Source organism: Ursus americanus, chromosome 19, assembly GCF_024610735.1.
Source record: "Ursus americanus isolate L20-20 chromosome 19, mUrsAme1.1.p, whole genome shotgun sequence".
Classification (NCBI taxonomy): Eukaryota; Metazoa; Chordata; class Mammalia; order Carnivora; family Ursidae; genus Ursus; species Ursus americanus.
In genome coordinates, this window is record NC_142145.1 from 45,521,135 (window position 1) to 45,538,426 (window position 17,292).

The following is a 17,292-nucleotide window of genomic DNA, read 5'->3' on the forward strand; positions in this document are numbered from 1 at the left end:
GACTGCACAGCATAATGTCCCGTCCTCCCCACGTCGCTCTGCCCCTTCCTGAACCCCCCTGCTGCTCTGCAGCCAGAGTGCTCTGTGGAAAATGCCAGTGCAAGCACATTACCTTACCCTCCTTTGCTCTCAGTGGGAAGCCCCGACTCCCCAGCACATGTTGTGGGGCTCTGATCAACCTTCTGCCTCTCCTTGCTCCAGCCACACAGGCCACCATTTTGTCCCTGAGCGCTCCCTGCCCTTTACACCTCCAGGCCTTCTTTATGCCAGTCTCCCTGCAGGGATCACCCTTCTGCCCTGCCCCCTCCAAATGCTGTCTTTTACTTCCCTCCAGGTCTCAAGTACCCATCCATTGTTCAAGTCTTTTATGCATCTTCATTCACCACAACCTTTCCTCTATACCACCTATGGCCACTGTGACCAATTAATGAACCAATTAATGAGTATAATTTTGTTAAACAGTTGTCTTTCCCTCTAGAATAGAAGGTCCTTGAGGGCAGCAATTGTGTCTGTCTTGGTTGTAACTGCATCCTTATCCCTGTGTAAAGCACATGCTTGAAGCAGCCCTTTTCTTACTAGAAAGACATGCTGAGGAATTTCTGATGGAGGGCTTAAAGGTTTATTCTTCCACAGTTCCCTAATGACAAGAAGGCCTCTCTTTGTCGTCTACAGACAGAGTCCTTACTTAAAAGTAACATCAGTCCTGATCTGGATCCTAAATCTTGTCCTTGGGAGCCAGTTAGGGTTCATCACACTCGACAACAGCCGTCACATCAGCTGAGTAATGAGCCACTCTGCTTAAGAGCAGTGCTCAGAATCATTTTCTCTTATCTGGTTACTAATGGCGTTCCATAAATTTTCTTCTAATATGAGTAGTGCTTCTGGTTCTTGGTCTCTAAGAACTTCAAGATGTAGTACAAAGAAGACCCTGTATTGGAAACAACCCCCTTGCCCTGAAGATGCTGTCTGACTTCTCAGCTCCTCGCATTCTATTGGCAGGTCAGGACCTTCACAAAACCTCAGAACCGGTTCAGCCTTGGAATCTCCCAGAGGGTCAAGACCAGCCCCAGAGAGGAGAGTTGGAGCAGGTCTGTGTCCCCACCCTGCAGGTAGAAGGGGTGGTCAAATCCCAAGCTCCGTATCAATCCCATGTTCTCAGACAGAGATCCCATGGGCCGATCCACATTTCTCCAGAAATTCTACCTGTACAGCAACCACAGGAGGCCCTGCTCCAAGGAGCAGTCACGCCAGGCCCATCTCCCAGCAGATGGTGCTGACCATCACTTGTGCAGTCTCTTTGGATTTCTCCAAACTAGACTTAAGAATGGCCTCCAGAAACTTCAGCGGCTTGAAAACAGAGATGCTTCCAGGTCTTGGAAACCCAAGGATCAGGCTGAAAAGACAATTCTACAGAGCCTGGCAAGAGTTGGACTAAGATGTAAACAGCAGAAAGTCAAACAGTCTGACTCTCAGAGACCCCGGGAGGTTGTCACGTGATTTTAGGCAGAATAAGTAGATTATTAGGCAAACCGTCGTTTTCAAAGAATACAACTGACAATCGTGTGTTCTCAAATTCCCTATTACTTGCCGCAATTAAACACACACTCCCATAGCCAAAGAAAGCAGAATTGGGCCAAGAGAAAAGATGCAGGTAACATTTGTACACTTTTTCAGATCTAGTTAGTTGTTTATAAAACCCAGTTACCCCAAAGTTGCTTACTCAAGTGGACATATTTGCTACTATTTGGATGTTTGTTATAGAGTACCTTGTTTTCTGCAAAGAACAGCAGTCCTCTGTCCACAGTGGTCTGAATCATCTGTGCAAAGTTTGGGATGGGAGCTTTTGGTTGAGTCGGAACTCGAGCATAGCCTGTACCTTCAAAATAATTTTTGTCTGACTCTTCCTTTCTCCTGTCAACATCAATGATCATACGTTAGAACACAGCACTCAAGTGTGCTTATAAACACAAGACGCTGCTATCTGAAAAACAGAGCAAAGCCCATGCAGTGTAGTCGTCATGATTTTGTTCAAGAAGAGGAAACATCTTTAGAACGTTAAAATAGCCAACTATTTCTCCTGGAAGTGCTCTTACGCTCCATGATAATCAAACCCTCGCTCAAAGAAGATAATAGTTAAGATTCCCCTTTGAAAATATCTACTTAGGAAGATGTGGCCTAGCAGCTGCAGACCTCGAAATGTACAAAATTGTTAACTTGAAATATAATTTTATTCTCAGTAATGGTTTGCCCAAATCCTTTTAACTACAGGGAACGTCAGGAGCTTAATACAGCAATTTCCTAATAGGTTCAGGTGTCAGAGTACCTAGAAAGTCATGGTGCAGTACGTGGATTAATATTTTTTTTTTGGAAACTTACAGTAAATATGTAATTTTGTGCCTGAATCAGGTACCATCTAATATTAAATATTTTGTGGTAAGAAGCACCAAAAACTTGAGAAGGATTTATTTTTTCAAAATTGAGACAACTCTATCAATCTAATATTTTATAGAAATGAGGAAATTTTAGGGGCGGCCTAGCAGTATTGTATGCAATCATAATTTAAGATCTACTGGCCCAAAGCTATCAGTGACACCAAAAGCACCTCATCGTCTCATCCCTTTATTATATGTAATATAACTGCAAGTTACCAAAAATCACAGTTACAGAGACACTAGTTCCTGGTTGTTTTTGTTTGTTTGTTTGTTTTACCTTCTACAAGGCTCTACTTCAGTTGTGTTGAGATTGAACGTTTTTTTGAAGTTGTACAAGCTCAGAACATTTTCATTGAGGTCATCTAATTCGATACAACCTTTGTATGGAGGGAACCTCAGTCTAGCAGGAAGCTGAAAAAAATGAAACAAAGAAATCTAATTCAACAAAGGACAATGATCAGGCTGGGCAAGAATAGTATGAATCCATCACTTTGAACTGTCATTGTAGCATAGGGATTAAGAATGTGGACCCTGGAGCCAGAGATCTTGGCTTTGCTATTTACCAACTGTCTGACTTTGGACAAGTTATGAAACTGCTCTGTCTCAGTTTCTTCATCCATGAAATGGGAATGGTAATGATGCCTACTTCAATTCATATACTTAAATCTAGATCACTGCACATAGGAAGTACTCAATAACTGTTAGCTTTTATCACTGGATACGCTTTGAGAATGTATCGTTAAATCCGTTTTATATATAATGGAAAATTGAAATAGAGACCTGAAGTCATTATACCAAATTAAAATGTAAATATTTTCACTCGGTGAAATAACATTTACACTTACTCTAAAGTCAGATGGGTAACCTCCAACATAAAATACAACATTTTCAGGATCCAGATTGAGGAGCGTGTAGCTGTTTCCACCATCCATTTCGTGCAATTGGGGTATTTCGGGTTTAGTGGATGTGGCTTTTTTGGTGTAATTTAGACTTGCAAACTGATAAATTCTGTTTAAAAATAAATTAAAGTTCTATTTAAAAACTGTACAAACACTGAAGAAGTCAAAGTCAAGATACTGAAAATGGGGTTTCACAGCATGTACACTGGGAGTTTGGTGAGTGTGGGTCAGATTAACAAAGAGCAGTGGCCAATGGGACTTGTACCTCTGAAATTTCACCCGGTCCATAACTGCCTCCTGAGTTTCGCTCTTGGTCACGCTCTGGTCCACTTGGAGTTCAGACTCCTGTTCTCCCAGGTTGTAGACACACGTGAGCTTGCCGTCTACAACTGCCATGCCGACATAATCCCCGGAGGCCTGGAGACATCAAGGCCATGTCAGAGCACTTCACATGCACACTGTTCTTCCCAACTTCCCATCCCAAGAGAGTGCATTTCAAATAACTAACGGGTTTTACACAATTCACCTTGGGCAGACAGAATAAATGAGGTACCTCCTTGTACAGAATAATACAGACAGAACACGTAATTAATAATGTCTGCACTGTCTTTGCTCCTGGGTCATTGCACTCACGGATTCACTCCCCCATTTGCTCAATTTGCAAATATTTGCCAAGCACTTGCTATAAAGATGAACCAGATATAGACTCAGGTCTCCGTTAGATTTCAGTCCGGAAATAAGCCACTTTTGTTCTCTCTGTACCATACAATGATCTCTTAACGTTTTGTGCATGCCTCTGTTATAACACCTAGAACCCTCCATTATCACAGTCAGCTACATATATATCTTTCTTCTTTGTTAGAATACAAGCACCTGAAGGTATATATGAAGTTTTAAAATTATGGTAAAATACACATAACATGAAATTTACATTCAAGACACAAATTTTTGTCTGTCATAAATACAGGGTTGGTGCCTTGTAGGTAGATGGTATAAATTTGTTGATTAAAGTAAAGTGCATTTTGTTACAATACAAAGCAGAAAGTCATGCCACAAGAAGGCTACAAGTAAAGTACCAACACTTTAAAGCATTAAGGAGTAGTTAATAATAGTGTCAATTTTAGGAATCTTTAAACACCACATACACTAATGACATCCAACCACTTCCTAATTGGCCAGAATTTTCCAGAACCATGTTTCAGACATTTTTTTCCCCCAGCCGTTGTATCCTAACCTAGCCAGCAATTACCGTTTCCTCTGACACTAAGTTGAAAAAATGTATTTTAAGGGAAGGGACTAAAAGCTAAAATGAACTGTTCAAGGGGAACCTGGGTGGCTCAGTTGGTTAAGATCTGACTCTTGGTTTCAGCTCAGGTCATGATCTCAGGGTCGTGAGATCAAGCCCTGTGTCAGGCTCTGTGCTGGACGTGGAACCTGCCTATGATTCTTTCTCTCCTTATCCCTCTGCCCCATCCCACTGCCTGCTCACTCTCTCTCTTTCAAAAAAAAAAAAAAGAAAGAAAGAAAGGAAGAAAGAAAGAAAGGAAGAAAGAAAGAAAGAAAGAAAAGAAAAAAGAAAAAAAAGAGAAAAAAAGAAAATGAACTGGTCAAAATGCCTGTAACAGTAGTGGTTTAAAGAATTTAGAATTAGAAAGAGATGGGGCAACTGCATGTCTTATGAATTAGGTGGGAGAAGCTTCATTTCACTTCAGTCCTCATCCACAGATGGTCCCACCACTGCAAACTTGAGGAAGGGTCAGCAGCTGGGCATTCTGAGGAGGACAGGTTCACGATTTTGTGAGGAAGAACCACTGCTGATTTCCATGAAGACTTGCTATTGCTGTCCTGGTTGTATGGGGAGGGGTGCCTATCTTTAACCCCTGGTGTGCATGTGCTCACATGTACACACACGTGTCATGTGCTGAGTACGTTGGGTAAGGCCTCTCTATCAGATAAGGCCAAGAGATAACAATCTGCAATTGATGGGCGGCCCCTTGTGACACCATCAGACATGGTGGAGTCTGCTGACATATTGGGGGGATTTCTTTCTGCTGTGCCAATGGCAATGACACACTTGTGACATGTGTCTCAAAACCTCTATTGTTTTGGGCCACAATTCAACCCACAAATAGTGGCATTCCCCAAGGTGATGGCGGCACAATCACCCCAACAACATTCCAGGGGAAGCCTAATGCTGTGTCATGAGGACACTTAACAGTCTATAGAGAGGACCATGTGGCATGAAAAATGCCTCCCACCAATAACCAGCACTAACTTACAAGGCACATGAATGACCCAAACTGAAAGCAAATCTCCAGCCCCAGTTGAGCCTTCAGATGACTGCAGCCCTAGCCAACATCTTGACAGACACCTCATGAGAGCCCTGAATCAGAGCCATCTGGCTAAGCCACTCTTGAACACTGCATCATAGAAACAGTGTGAAATAATAAATGTTTACTGTTGTTTTGGGCCACTAAGTTTGGTGGTCATGCAGCAAATATATAACTAATATTCAAAAAAAAAAAATCCCGAAACCATATTGTTTTAAAAACAAGAGAAATGTTGAAGCGATACCTACATCTTTATTTCCGAGGTACATCACAAACATATTCTCAGTCCTCGCATATTCTCTTGATTCAGGTCTTTGGAGAAACAAAGAAAGAGATGTGTATCCTTTCAAATCTTCTAGGTCATTTGGCAGCCGGACTTCAACTCCAGATTTACCATTGAACCTCATGGGGACAGCGACCTTTAAGGGAAAAGATCTACGTCATTAAAGATTCTTCTGTGAGGAGAGGGGTTCTGCTCAGAGAAACAGCCTGGGACTCTGCCATGACTCCTTTCAGCTCTATATCAGCATTTCCCAGTTGTTACGATAAAGAGCAAAGGAGAGTGCTTGTCTCCTAGATCTGGGTTATAAACTCATGAAGCTGTTTCAGGAGCTGGGTAATAAAGCATTCATGTTCTTCCTGTTTACCAGCCAGGGGTCTTTGAGAAGTGCATCTAATTCTCGGTGTCAGAAATGATAATCATTATTATAATCCTAGTTGCAACCCTAGGAGGTTCTTGTACAGATGACCTAACATGTATGGAAGCACCTAGCATGGTGCCTGGCGTGCTGTAGATATATAATACATCAAAACTATTTTTTAAATAAATTCTTTAAGGAATCATTCCCCATTAATATATTATATGTTATGGATGCATTTATTATAGGCATTCGGTCCTTAAAAATGAGTGCATCAGGGCTCTCGAAAACAGTGCTTCTCAAACTCAGTGGGTGAAGGACCATTTTTTTTCCCTCTCTAATCTTCCCTAGACCAATACTTTTGTAAATATATTAAAAATTAAATTACTAGAAAAATGAAATAAAGAAGGTATGCAAAATACATCTCTACTATTTCATGCTTGAATTTTGAGGCAGTTCAAATTACTAAAAGTTTTTAGACCTATACTTTTGACTTTATATTTATATATAATGGACCAGTAACAAAATTTCTCTGACTAGTGCTGGTCTGTGGACCAGCTTGGGTAGACGACATTCAAACACAGAAGATAAATATTCCCTAATAATCTAAAGAATAACACTCCTGGAATGATACTTACACCAACTATATTTTACCCATCAAGCATTTAACTATTTATGGAAAACCTAGTTTATGCAAGGTATTATGTTGGAGTGGGGTACTTAGCGGTTGTGTGGGCTGTCATTTCTCGAACGTGCTTGTGACCGAGCACCCCTCACCCATTTTACAGGCTCATTTTATGACTCTACTCCCCTCTGCCCTCCAGTCTACCCAACCACATCCTGAGTCTTTCCTGGCATGCCCTTAGTCACCTGGAAAACTCTCAGTCTTTTCAATTTTTTTACATTAAGAAACCATCTTTTGTATACATAAAGAGAATGGAGAACATACCTGTGTATTCATTACATTCTTAAGAAAGTAAACATGAGTGGTATAATTGAAGCTCCTTGCATATCTCACCTTGTCCCCATTCCCCTCTCCTGTCTCAGGGGCCACCACTACCCCAGATTTAGATTCCCATGTACAGTCCATGCATGTTGCAATACTTTTACTAAAATGCATCTCTCTATAAACTGTAATTATTCTTATTTCTCATGTTTTAAATATTTTAATATAAATGGTATCTCTACACGTCCATCTACAACTAGCTTTCTTGGCCTCACTCTGTTTGTAGATGTACCTGTGTTGACACACCTGCTGGCTCCAGCTCATTAACGTTTATTGTGGTATGGTCTTTCACCGTATACATTTATCACAATTTTATCCATCTCCTATTGATGGACATTTGGCTTTTTTCCAATTATTTTTTCTGATGACAAGCTGTGTCACATTGAACATTCTTCTATGTGTCCTTTAGGACCATTCTGAGCCTCTCCAGACAGAAATGAGTGTTGTCAAGACCTGCTTAACACAGCTTTATCCAGCTTTCTTAGAGTAGTCTGCTACCAGGACTATGGCTTACTAATCTCTTTGTCTTGGGCACCCATAAGAGTGCCACACAACCCAGGCGCTCAAAAGTGCTGGCTTATTTTTAGGTTGTATTTTATTATTTTCCACTTACATGGTATAATCCAGGAACTATTTTACATTACCTAGTAAATCCTAAAAATCTCATGGGATCCATCTTATTATGTGCCCTGCCTTCTCTACAGATGCACAAAGTGAGGCACAGAGAGGTAAAATAACTGGCCCAAGGGCTCATAGCTCATAAGTGACAGAGCTAGGATCAAAACCAACGCAACGTGGTTTGGTTAACAAGCTCTTAACCATGGTGTTATTATACACTTTAAATTTTGTTGGATAAATTAGTGAATGAACATAGCAAAGCAAAAGCTAGACACATAGTAGTTTTCATTTGGTTTTTACAAAGCACGAATGGGTGTGAAAGGGTAGTGTCTTCCAACTGTGCCTTATGCTCTTTGTTTTCCTGTTAATGGTTTTGGGTTTTTTTTTTTAAGATTTTATTTATTTATTTATTTATTTATTTATTTATTTATTTGACAGAGAGAGAGAGAAAGCACAAGCAGAAGTGGCAGGCAGAGGAAGAGGGAGAAGTAGGGTCCCTGCAGAGTGCAGAGCCCAGTGTGGGGCTCGATCCCGGGACCCCGGGATCATGACCTGAGCTGAAGACAGATGCTTAACCGACTAAGCCACCCAGGCACCCCCTGCTGAAGGTTTTATGTTGGGAGTACTTCTCTTTCCCAGATGTAAGGGCTCAAAAGAAGTAATAGTGAGCCTTGGAACCAACCACAGTGTCCTTAGGGCAGTGATACTCTGACTTGTCCTAACCCTCTGTCTCCAAATATCTCACAGGGGCGTGGATGAAAACTGCAAGATGTTTCATGAATATTATTTTAGGACAAAACAAAATCTGAGAAAGAAGTGTTAGGAATTCAAGTAAATACTGTCAAGGTTAAAACAAGAAAGGCTGATGAATTTGTGTTCCAATGAAGAAAATCTGCTTTAATCCTCTGTCCTCAATAAAGGTAGATTCTGTAACTTTCAAGTTCTAATAAGAAACTAGGGCCGGGGCGCCTGGGTGGCACAGCGGTTAAGCGTCTGCCTTCGGCTCAGGGCGTGATCCCGGCGTTATGGGATCGAGCCCCACATCAGGCTCCTCTGCTATGAGCCTGCTTCCTCCTCTCCCACTCCCCCTGCCTGTGTTCCTTCTCTCGCTGGCTATCTCTATCTCTGTCAAATAAATAAATAAAATCTTAAAAAAAAAAAAAAGAAACTAGGGCCTGTGCAGTATCACATCAGCACATTCTGATGATAGAACCCTTACTTGAACTTCCAATAACACTTCACCAACTGCCGTCTGGAGGAGAACCCTTCTTCCTGCCTACATAAACTCAATGGGGAGGAAACTGCTTCAGGTCTCCGACATACCAGATCATTTAGGGCATGAAGGTAATGGGCATTTTTGAAGGTTGCCAGGAGGAAGTCAACTTTCACATTCCAAACAACCAAAGAATTAGAGCAAGAAAGACAACCAGTTCATATGTAAACAAATGCCTTCCCTTTCTTGATGAATGTGGTGACTTCTCAAAGACGGAGCCTTAGTGCCTGGCAATGTGGGGACACACCTACCTTATTTGCAGCGTCTCTAGCCTGCTGAATTAGCTCCCGGATCCGGTCCACATTATCAGAGATGTTGCCCAGTGGCAACAGCTGTTGGTTGATACTTTCAATCTTGCTCAAAAGATCAGGCAGTTTGTTGGTTAATTTCTTTACTGTTGGTGAGATTACAAAACAAATTTATAATTGTGAGTTGAGAAAAGGTTAAATACAGATTTTTTCATTGACAATATTTGTCAAGTGTTATGTTTGGTTCCAAAATATTGGATAGGATGACTCAGAGTCAGGTAATACCTTTCCTAAATACATCATGGATTTTAGCCTACAGCCTGGTTATCAAATCATCTTTCTTGGCCCTTCAGAAGAAAATAAATCTTTGTTTTTTGATCTTTAATATCAATTATAATTTAATACCTCATGATTAAGGGATCTGTATCTCCACTCTATAAAAGGGAAAATCAATAGCAGTGTTAATGGATTAAAAAAATCCTACCTAGTTTTTCTAATTAATAGAATGCCCATATTTTTTTAACGTATTACGTAAAGCTGCTCTCTAATATTTTAATTTCTAATTTTGGGCTTTACCAGGGAGGAATTTAAACAAATTGACCAAAGCACATATCAATGCAGAAACTGGGTAAGATGTCCTCGCCGAAGGGCACCTGATACCTGAGTTATCCGCGTCAGTGAGAGCCTTGTTGAAGTCTTCACTCTGTGTGCTCCTATAGGTGTCCTTAATTCTTGTCACATCTGTCTGAATGGGGCCGAGCCCATCTAGCACCTCATTCGTGATGTCGTCGGCATTTCTGATCATGCTCTTCGCACTACGGATCATACCACTGATGTCATCTAATGCACACACAAAGAGAGCAGTCTAAGTATCTGAAATGCTCGACCAAAGAAGCCAAGTATGGTGGGTAGGGAGATGCTGACCTCTCTGTATCCCACGAAGGTCATCGCGGATGGCAGTGATATTGGTGTCAATCAACCCCTTCTGAGCTGTCAGAACTTTCAGAGTCTGCTGTAGGTTGTTGAGAGCCGGGCTAATCTCTACAATAAAATAAAGCAGTGTGCGGCAATTACCCATGGATTTTGATCTTTGATTGGTATTGGTGGCCCCTCTAGTAGCCAGCAACCGCAGAGCATTGAGCAGACCTGCATCTCAGCGATGTCCACCATACGCGCCTAGACCCACAGCTCCAGGGTACTCTGGTTACAGAGGCCAGGAGCATTCCCAAGCCTGTGGTACCAGGCTCCTCAGAAATGCCCATGAAGAAAGGGAGAGGCTTAATCATTTAGGGGAGGGTTAACTTCCACTCTGCTCAGGGCAAATGTCTCTGCTTAGTGAAGGAAAGGGAGGTGACTGTCTTATTCACATGCTGTGAATGCTGCGTCACAGTGTGTTGTCTGGCACTAGTCTGGGCTTAGTATTAGTACATACTTAGTGAGTGAATGAGTGAATGAATGAATGAATGAATGAATGAATGAATAATGCAGAAAGGATGCCTCTTCAGTCAGAATATAATAAAGAAGTGCTGTTGAGAGAGCCTTATTCAAGTAAATAGACACACAAAGGAGGCTTTGTTTCTGTTGTTTCTCTTTGTTTCTGTTCATTTCCACACTGACACATTTAAGGGGATTCAGTGAAAGGGAGGGAGGTCGCAGACATTCCTAGCTGATAACATTGCCACTTTGGGGTCATGGAAAATGACCAGTGAAGGCTTTAAGACCCAAGTGAGGTTATATGGCTTAAATTATGATTCCAGGACTGATTTAAATAACAATATAGACAAATACCATATGATCTCTCTTATATATGGAATTCGATTTCTAGAAACACTCCCAAAATGAAAACAACAAGCTCATAGATATAGGGGACATATTAGTGGTTGCCTGAACCCAGGGGTGGGGGTGAAAAAAATGGGTGAAGGGGATCAAAAGGTAAAAAGAAGCAAACAAGCAAGCTGGTAGAAAACAAAAGAAAAAAATACCAATGTAGTTAGCATCCTAACCCTATTTAAAACATCAATCCTCACCTCTTAGCTCAGATTCTATAAAGGGAACAGATGTCATACCAGGAAATTTTAATTCCTGCAATTTGCTAAGCAAATCATTCTATGTCACTACACGTTTTTTCAAATGTAAGTTTTCATGTATTGAATTTTTAAAAATGAAAAAAAGATAAATACATTTATTTACTGTCAGAGGCATCTAATCACTAAAGGGGCTAAGATGACCTCTTCGCCATGAAGGAACACGAGAGACCAGAGAAAAATTAAGAGACAGAATTTTCAGAACACTGGAATTTGGTGAGATTGAGATGGCTTAATTGTTTGGTAAAAAATAAATGGGAAATTTTCAAAGGTACAATTTATGATTCAAAAAGTCTCATGCTTCACAGTGGTAGTAATTTTGGTACTTTTACTTACTAAGATTCTAGGACTTTTGAAGCCCCAGTGACCTGGAACTATTATCTGGGCCTTCAGTGAGAAGCCAGCCCTGCACACACCTCCAGGCTGTGTGGGTCTCCAATGCCATGGCCACGTGTGGATTAAATGCAATAGGCCCCCAAGTCCAGGCCCAAACAGGCCCGTCACCTTCAAGATTTATGTATACTCAGGAGGTTCTAGTTAATTTAGTACATGTGAGAATGTTGGGTGGAAACATCACATTTATAAAATAGACCATGAATTTACAAAGCATCGTCTGCAGTGACACTGAGATTCAAGATGAACATTTGCTTCTAGGTCATTTTCAAGCCCTTGGCTATCCCAGCCACCCCCTACCCACCAACCCTAATACCTTGCCGGAGCTGCTTCTGTGTTATCTTGGCTTGCTTTAAGAGTTTATCACTGTCTGAACTCAGGGTTTTTGCTTTTCTTGGAAGATCTTCCTTTATCACTGTCTGAAAGCAAAGCATTTATGAGCATGTGGCTTACCTTAGGAATGTGGAGTGAGATTTTCATCCTACTCTGAAAATCCTTATCTTTAGTCTTAAAAAGATGAGGTTCAAAGGTGGGGGGGTGAGGTTTAAAAAGACTGTTTCTTAAAAGATAAGAGTTAGAGCTGTATGTAGGTAGATACTCAGGGCTTGGGAGGTGGACTCTTCCCTGGTGACTGACAAATTATACGACACCTGTCTCATTTTCTCCCTGTTGTTTGCACAATACCATCTTCAATAACTGAAGACAGAACTGAATTGCTTTTAGGTTTTCAATATCTAGGAGATAAACGTCTTTAACTTTCCAAGAAGGCTTGCCCCCTAATTCTTTGATGTTTAATATTTTGTTTTTTATTTTTAGGTATGGGAACATTATATGAGAAGATCCCATAGGACTCCAAGACATGCCTAGGTGTTAAAGACAAATGACAGGAAATAAATGATTACCAAACTGTGTATAAAATCTCTCTCTTCTTTGGGAAATGTCAATACTTAATCACAGCCTAAATCATTCCTAGACAGGGGCAGGATATACTACTCATCTTGGTTCAACATTGATAATCAGTAATTTCCATTTGGTTTTACAAATGGTTTTTTCAGCTGTGCTACATATATCAAAATGGTTACGTGAATACAGAAAAGGCCCACATCTAGAGCAAGTTCACGTCTATTCTATACAACAAATTCTGATTTAAAATTACGCTTGTTTATATTCCTCCGTGCATACAAGAAGAAAGGGTGCCAGTGCAGGGGCCCACCTGCAGAGCAGACGCGGACGCGCTGGTGGCCTTGTTGGCGGCATCCTCAGCCGCTTTGATGGCATTGAGGATGTTTTCATAGGCGGTGGCGGCATCCACCGCACAGCGCACCAGCTCGTTCCCACTGGTGTTCCTCTTGATCCTGGAAGAGAGAGCGGGTGAAGGGCTGCAGCAGCCCCCACGGCTTGCAGCTGAGGCCCCCCCTCAGTCTCCCTGATTCATTGGGCAAATGGGAGACCAGGAGTGGCGAGGACGTATTTGGGAATCAAACCCCTGTTGCAGGTTAGGTTGGGTTGGGCCCTGGGCCCTGGGTCCCACCCTCCACCCTGTTCTGGAGACCCAGCTGTGAGGAAGGCTTTCGCACTAGGCTCCAGCCACGCGTTCCGTTAGACCTCGGGGGCTCACTCACTCCTCCAGCTGCTTTGCCAGCGCTTGCAAAGACTGCGCATGTGCTTCTGCCTCCGCCACCAGGGACGCTTTGCCGGTGGACTGGGAAAGTTCTCTCACTTTGCCATTTAGCGCATGTCTTTCTTCATTTAAAGTGGCAGCTAACTTTTCATATTCCTATGTTTTCAGGTAAACAGAGACAGTGTCAATTCAAGCAAAGAATGTATCTGCCGTTTTCTTGAACTGTCATAAACTTCAGGCTCCCGGGATGCATTACTTCAGTAGTGGTGCTGATAATATTTTTCTAAGTTTTTCCACCATTTGAAGATTTTTCTTATGGTGGGTACCCCCTTTGATAAATTTTATAAAAGTACACTGTTATCATTAGTGTAAAGTTGTACTAAACCAAAACACTTTCTCTTTTCTGATTTAAAACTAGCGATTATAAAAGATATTTTCCAAATACTCGTTGGGGCTGCTAATGTGGTCAATCTTTGATCAGGCCTAAATAGGTCCCGCTAATAAAAGTAGGCTTGATATTTTAAAAACAGAATTCCAATTTTGTTTTGTTATCACAAAAGCAACATTTGGTCACTGTGGGCTAATTAGGTGATACGAATAGACATCGGGAGGACACATCATTCCGCAGCCCGAGGGGGCACCACGGTAAACATTTTGGTTTATTTCCTTCCATCTAAAAGACATATATTGAAGAACAAACACAGGTTAGCCCATCTCCTAGTTTCCTCGCATATGATCTGAATGTTTTTTCAATTTTCTGGAGAAGCAGTTTCGTCTGCACCTGCTGGCTGTTCTCCATCCGCTGCAAGAGCACGTTGGTCTGTAGTAAGGCCGAGTCCGCGGCGGCTAGGTACTTGGAGAAATCACTCCGCAGGGAATTCATTTCCTGAACTTGTGTCTGGAGAGAACAAAAAGAATATCTGCTTGAACTACATGAGATGTTACCAGAACGTTCTCTTGAACTTAAAGATCAGCTAGGCAGCTACAGAGTGAGGGGAAATCAGTTCACTTTGCTGTGTGGGTGTGTTGTCATGGTTTCCTCAAACTCTATGCCAGGGAAGCAACGGTTAGCACTGTGGAAGAAGCTGGCGGATGAGGTGAGTCAGCTCTGGTTTGTGCAGCAGAACGAGGGAGTTTCACTAAACAAACCAGCACCAGCCATCACCATGCTCTACGTGCCAGGCCCCCTGAGGATGTAGAGGCCTTCTACGTCCCTAACAAGAGAGCACACAGGACCTGGGAAGGCCAGGCAAGGAGCTACCACAGCTCCGAGACCCACAAAATTGGATCACGCTCCATCATCAGCCCTGACACTGGCAACGTCAGTGACTTTCAACAGTGGAGTTGCCGTCTAAAGAGGCTTCAGGAGTTAAGCGTATTGCCATCTACTAAGATACTATTTATTTTCTTTTACCAAATTTTTCTTGTTGGGGGTCAGTCCTGTGTCATTTCACTCTGACCTGTCATTTTATAATGCCTCACGCTGGCTCAGCATACAATGAGCACCACTGAAAAAATATATATACTATGAAATCTTGAGCTCCAAACCCTGTCTCTGCAGCTCCTGCATGAGGCCTGTATTTTAATCTATTTCCTGTAACGCAGATAATGGCTTAAAATGCCTTTGCCGGTGATTATGATAATGATGTTTGCCCAGCTGACACAAAGTCAGTTATTTAGAACATATATTATGTACTTGGATTTAATTATAGCAATATTGGATTCATTTCTCATCTACTTGGCAGCATTATTCCTCCAGTACTCCATCAGCCCGGGGCAGGGGTAAAGCAATTTGCTCCGTTTTCTCTGTGGTTTAAGTTCACAATCTTTTCTGGTGACTGAGGAGTAGGAATGACTTTGGTTTTGCATTGAATTCCTGATTCCTGTTTGAGAAGCATCTGCTGGACAGACAGGCGCATACAGACCAGATGTACAAACGGAGACTGGCCAGGCCACTTTGTCAATGGTAAAGACCGCTGCTTCCTCAGCCTTGTCATTAATGAAAGTGTGCTGATGCTGACCGTGGACCCACCTTGATGGATTCCAAAGACTTCTCGTTTTCTCGGTTGAGGCCAGTGGCCTGCTTTGCTTGGGCAGCTGCCTCCTGGAGCGCGGCACGGAGGTCACTGAGTTTGGCTTCATAGTCATGTAAGGATTCCTGCATGCTCTTAACCAGCGCACCGTTCTCCCCTTGGTGCTCTTCCAGCCAGCCCTTTATCCGCATCAGCACTGGAATACATCATGTTTTTGCACTTGAGAGGTGAGTACCTTGAAGCTAAACTATAAAGACTACAGAAGAACAGTCGAGTTTCCGCTCGTTTCATGGTTTTCCTTGAACTTACAAGTGAACAGGAAAAGAAACTAACACTGGCGCGGCGCCGGCTGTGTGCCCACCTAAGCACACAGAACAGTAACGTCGGTCTCGTGTTTCAGATGTGGAGAAGGACAGCCTGAGAAACCAGGGCACTGACCCCAAGTTGCACGAACGGTCAGCCTTGGCACTTGAACAAGCCCTGCAGAGTATAAAGCACGTGCTCCGAACACGACTACGAACACTACCAACTAACACGCTATTACTAACTGCCGACTCACACTGTCTCCTCAGTCAAAAGCAAAGACTAATATTGAATTGGAACACTACAAATGCTAAAAGAAAACTGTTGCCATCTGTATATCAACCATTGACATATCATTTTACTAGAGAAGATCAGTATTTGAAAAACCATGCACCAGACTTCTATTTCTCACAGTTTTGAACTAATGAAACATTTTCCCTAAGCAGAACCTTTCGATACATTCAGTATCTACTCCCAGATTTTGGTTTCAGCAATAGTAGTGCTAATATCAATTTGTGATTCCAAACCCTGATGGTGGTGAGGTGACCATTAACAAATGATACCATGAGAAAGTTGGGTGGAGCTGAATGAAGGAAGAATAAAAATGGAAAGAAGGAAAGAAAAAAATGGAATTAAAAAGGAAAAGGAGGTCTCCGTGGCTAATGTCTTAGGAGAAGAATCTATTTTTTTTTCTTGCATGATGGTAAGATGTTATATTCTTACCACCTCTTGGTGCTTAGAAGGGCTACCCATTCTCACACGATGCTCTAAAAGTCGTGTATGCTGGGGCCCCGGGGTGGCTCAGTCAGCTGAGCGTCTGACTCTTGATTTTGGCTCAGGTCATGATCTCAGGGTTGTGAGATGGAACCCCACAGCAGGTTATGCGCTCAGCACTGAGTCTGCTTGAGATTCTCTCTCCCTCTCTCTCTGCCCCTCCCCACCCCTAAAATAAATAAATAAATCTTAAAAAAAAAAAAGTCATGTATGGTGAAATGACGAGCCTCTCCACCTGTAACCGGGGACCTGACATTGTACTTCACACGCTCTATTTCAAGCCCATGAGAATGGACTGCATGCAAGGAGTTGGGAATGTCCTTACAGAGCCGAGCCTCTGTTTTTTCAGCTTCCGCTTCTGTCAGTTGCTTTCCAAAGTTGCGGTTCCGTAGCTCCCTCATCATGCGCTCGGCTTCAGCCCTCTCTCTGGAAAAATCCCCTGAAGGCAGGTTGTTTCCTTCCCCATTTGTCCCAGAGATCTGTTTCAAGAGAACTAGAAAACATCAAGGAGTTTATTAAACTGGGAATTCTGGACTCCAGTCAACTACTAAAAAACAAAAAACCGCAGAGATTTTTATGGAGGGTTCATATTAGTTTTTTAGTGTCACTACAGGATCTTTTTCATAATGTTGAACTCTTA

General features: G+C 42.1%; 1 protein-coding gene across 6 annotated transcripts in view; it reads right to left on the bottom strand.

Annotated features, from left to right (window-relative positions):
- LAMA3 (laminin subunit alpha 3) overlaps positions 1 to 17,292 on the bottom strand; it is a 254,952-nt gene that overhangs the window by 32,674 nt on the left and 204,986 nt on the right. For all 6 annotated transcript variants that reach the window (XM_045781833.2, XM_045781832.2, XM_045781831.2 and 3 more), the window contains 14 exons: positions 16,978 to 17,145; positions 15,575 to 15,771; positions 14,324 to 14,440; positions 13,544 to 13,698; positions 13,135 to 13,276; positions 12,238 to 12,340; positions 10,369 to 10,485; positions 10,105 to 10,284; positions 9,448 to 9,590; positions 5,910 to 6,080; positions 3,597 to 3,748; positions 3,278 to 3,440; positions 2,710 to 2,843; positions 1,767 to 1,911 (listed from right to left, as the gene is read on the bottom strand). In XM_045781833.2, the coding sequence (XP_045637789.2) occupies positions 1,767 to 1,911; positions 2,710 to 2,843; positions 3,278 to 3,440; positions 3,597 to 3,748; positions 5,910 to 6,080; positions 9,448 to 9,590; positions 10,105 to 10,284; positions 10,369 to 10,485; positions 12,238 to 12,340; positions 13,135 to 13,276; positions 13,544 to 13,698; positions 14,324 to 14,440; positions 15,575 to 15,771; positions 16,978 to 17,145 (2,087 nt within the window). The remainder of the gene's footprint in view (positions 1 to 1,766; positions 1,912 to 2,709; positions 2,844 to 3,277; positions 3,441 to 3,596; positions 3,749 to 5,909; positions 6,081 to 9,447; positions 9,591 to 10,104; positions 10,285 to 10,368; positions 10,486 to 12,237; positions 12,341 to 13,134; positions 13,277 to 13,543; positions 13,699 to 14,323; positions 14,441 to 15,574; positions 15,772 to 16,977; positions 17,146 to 17,292) is intronic.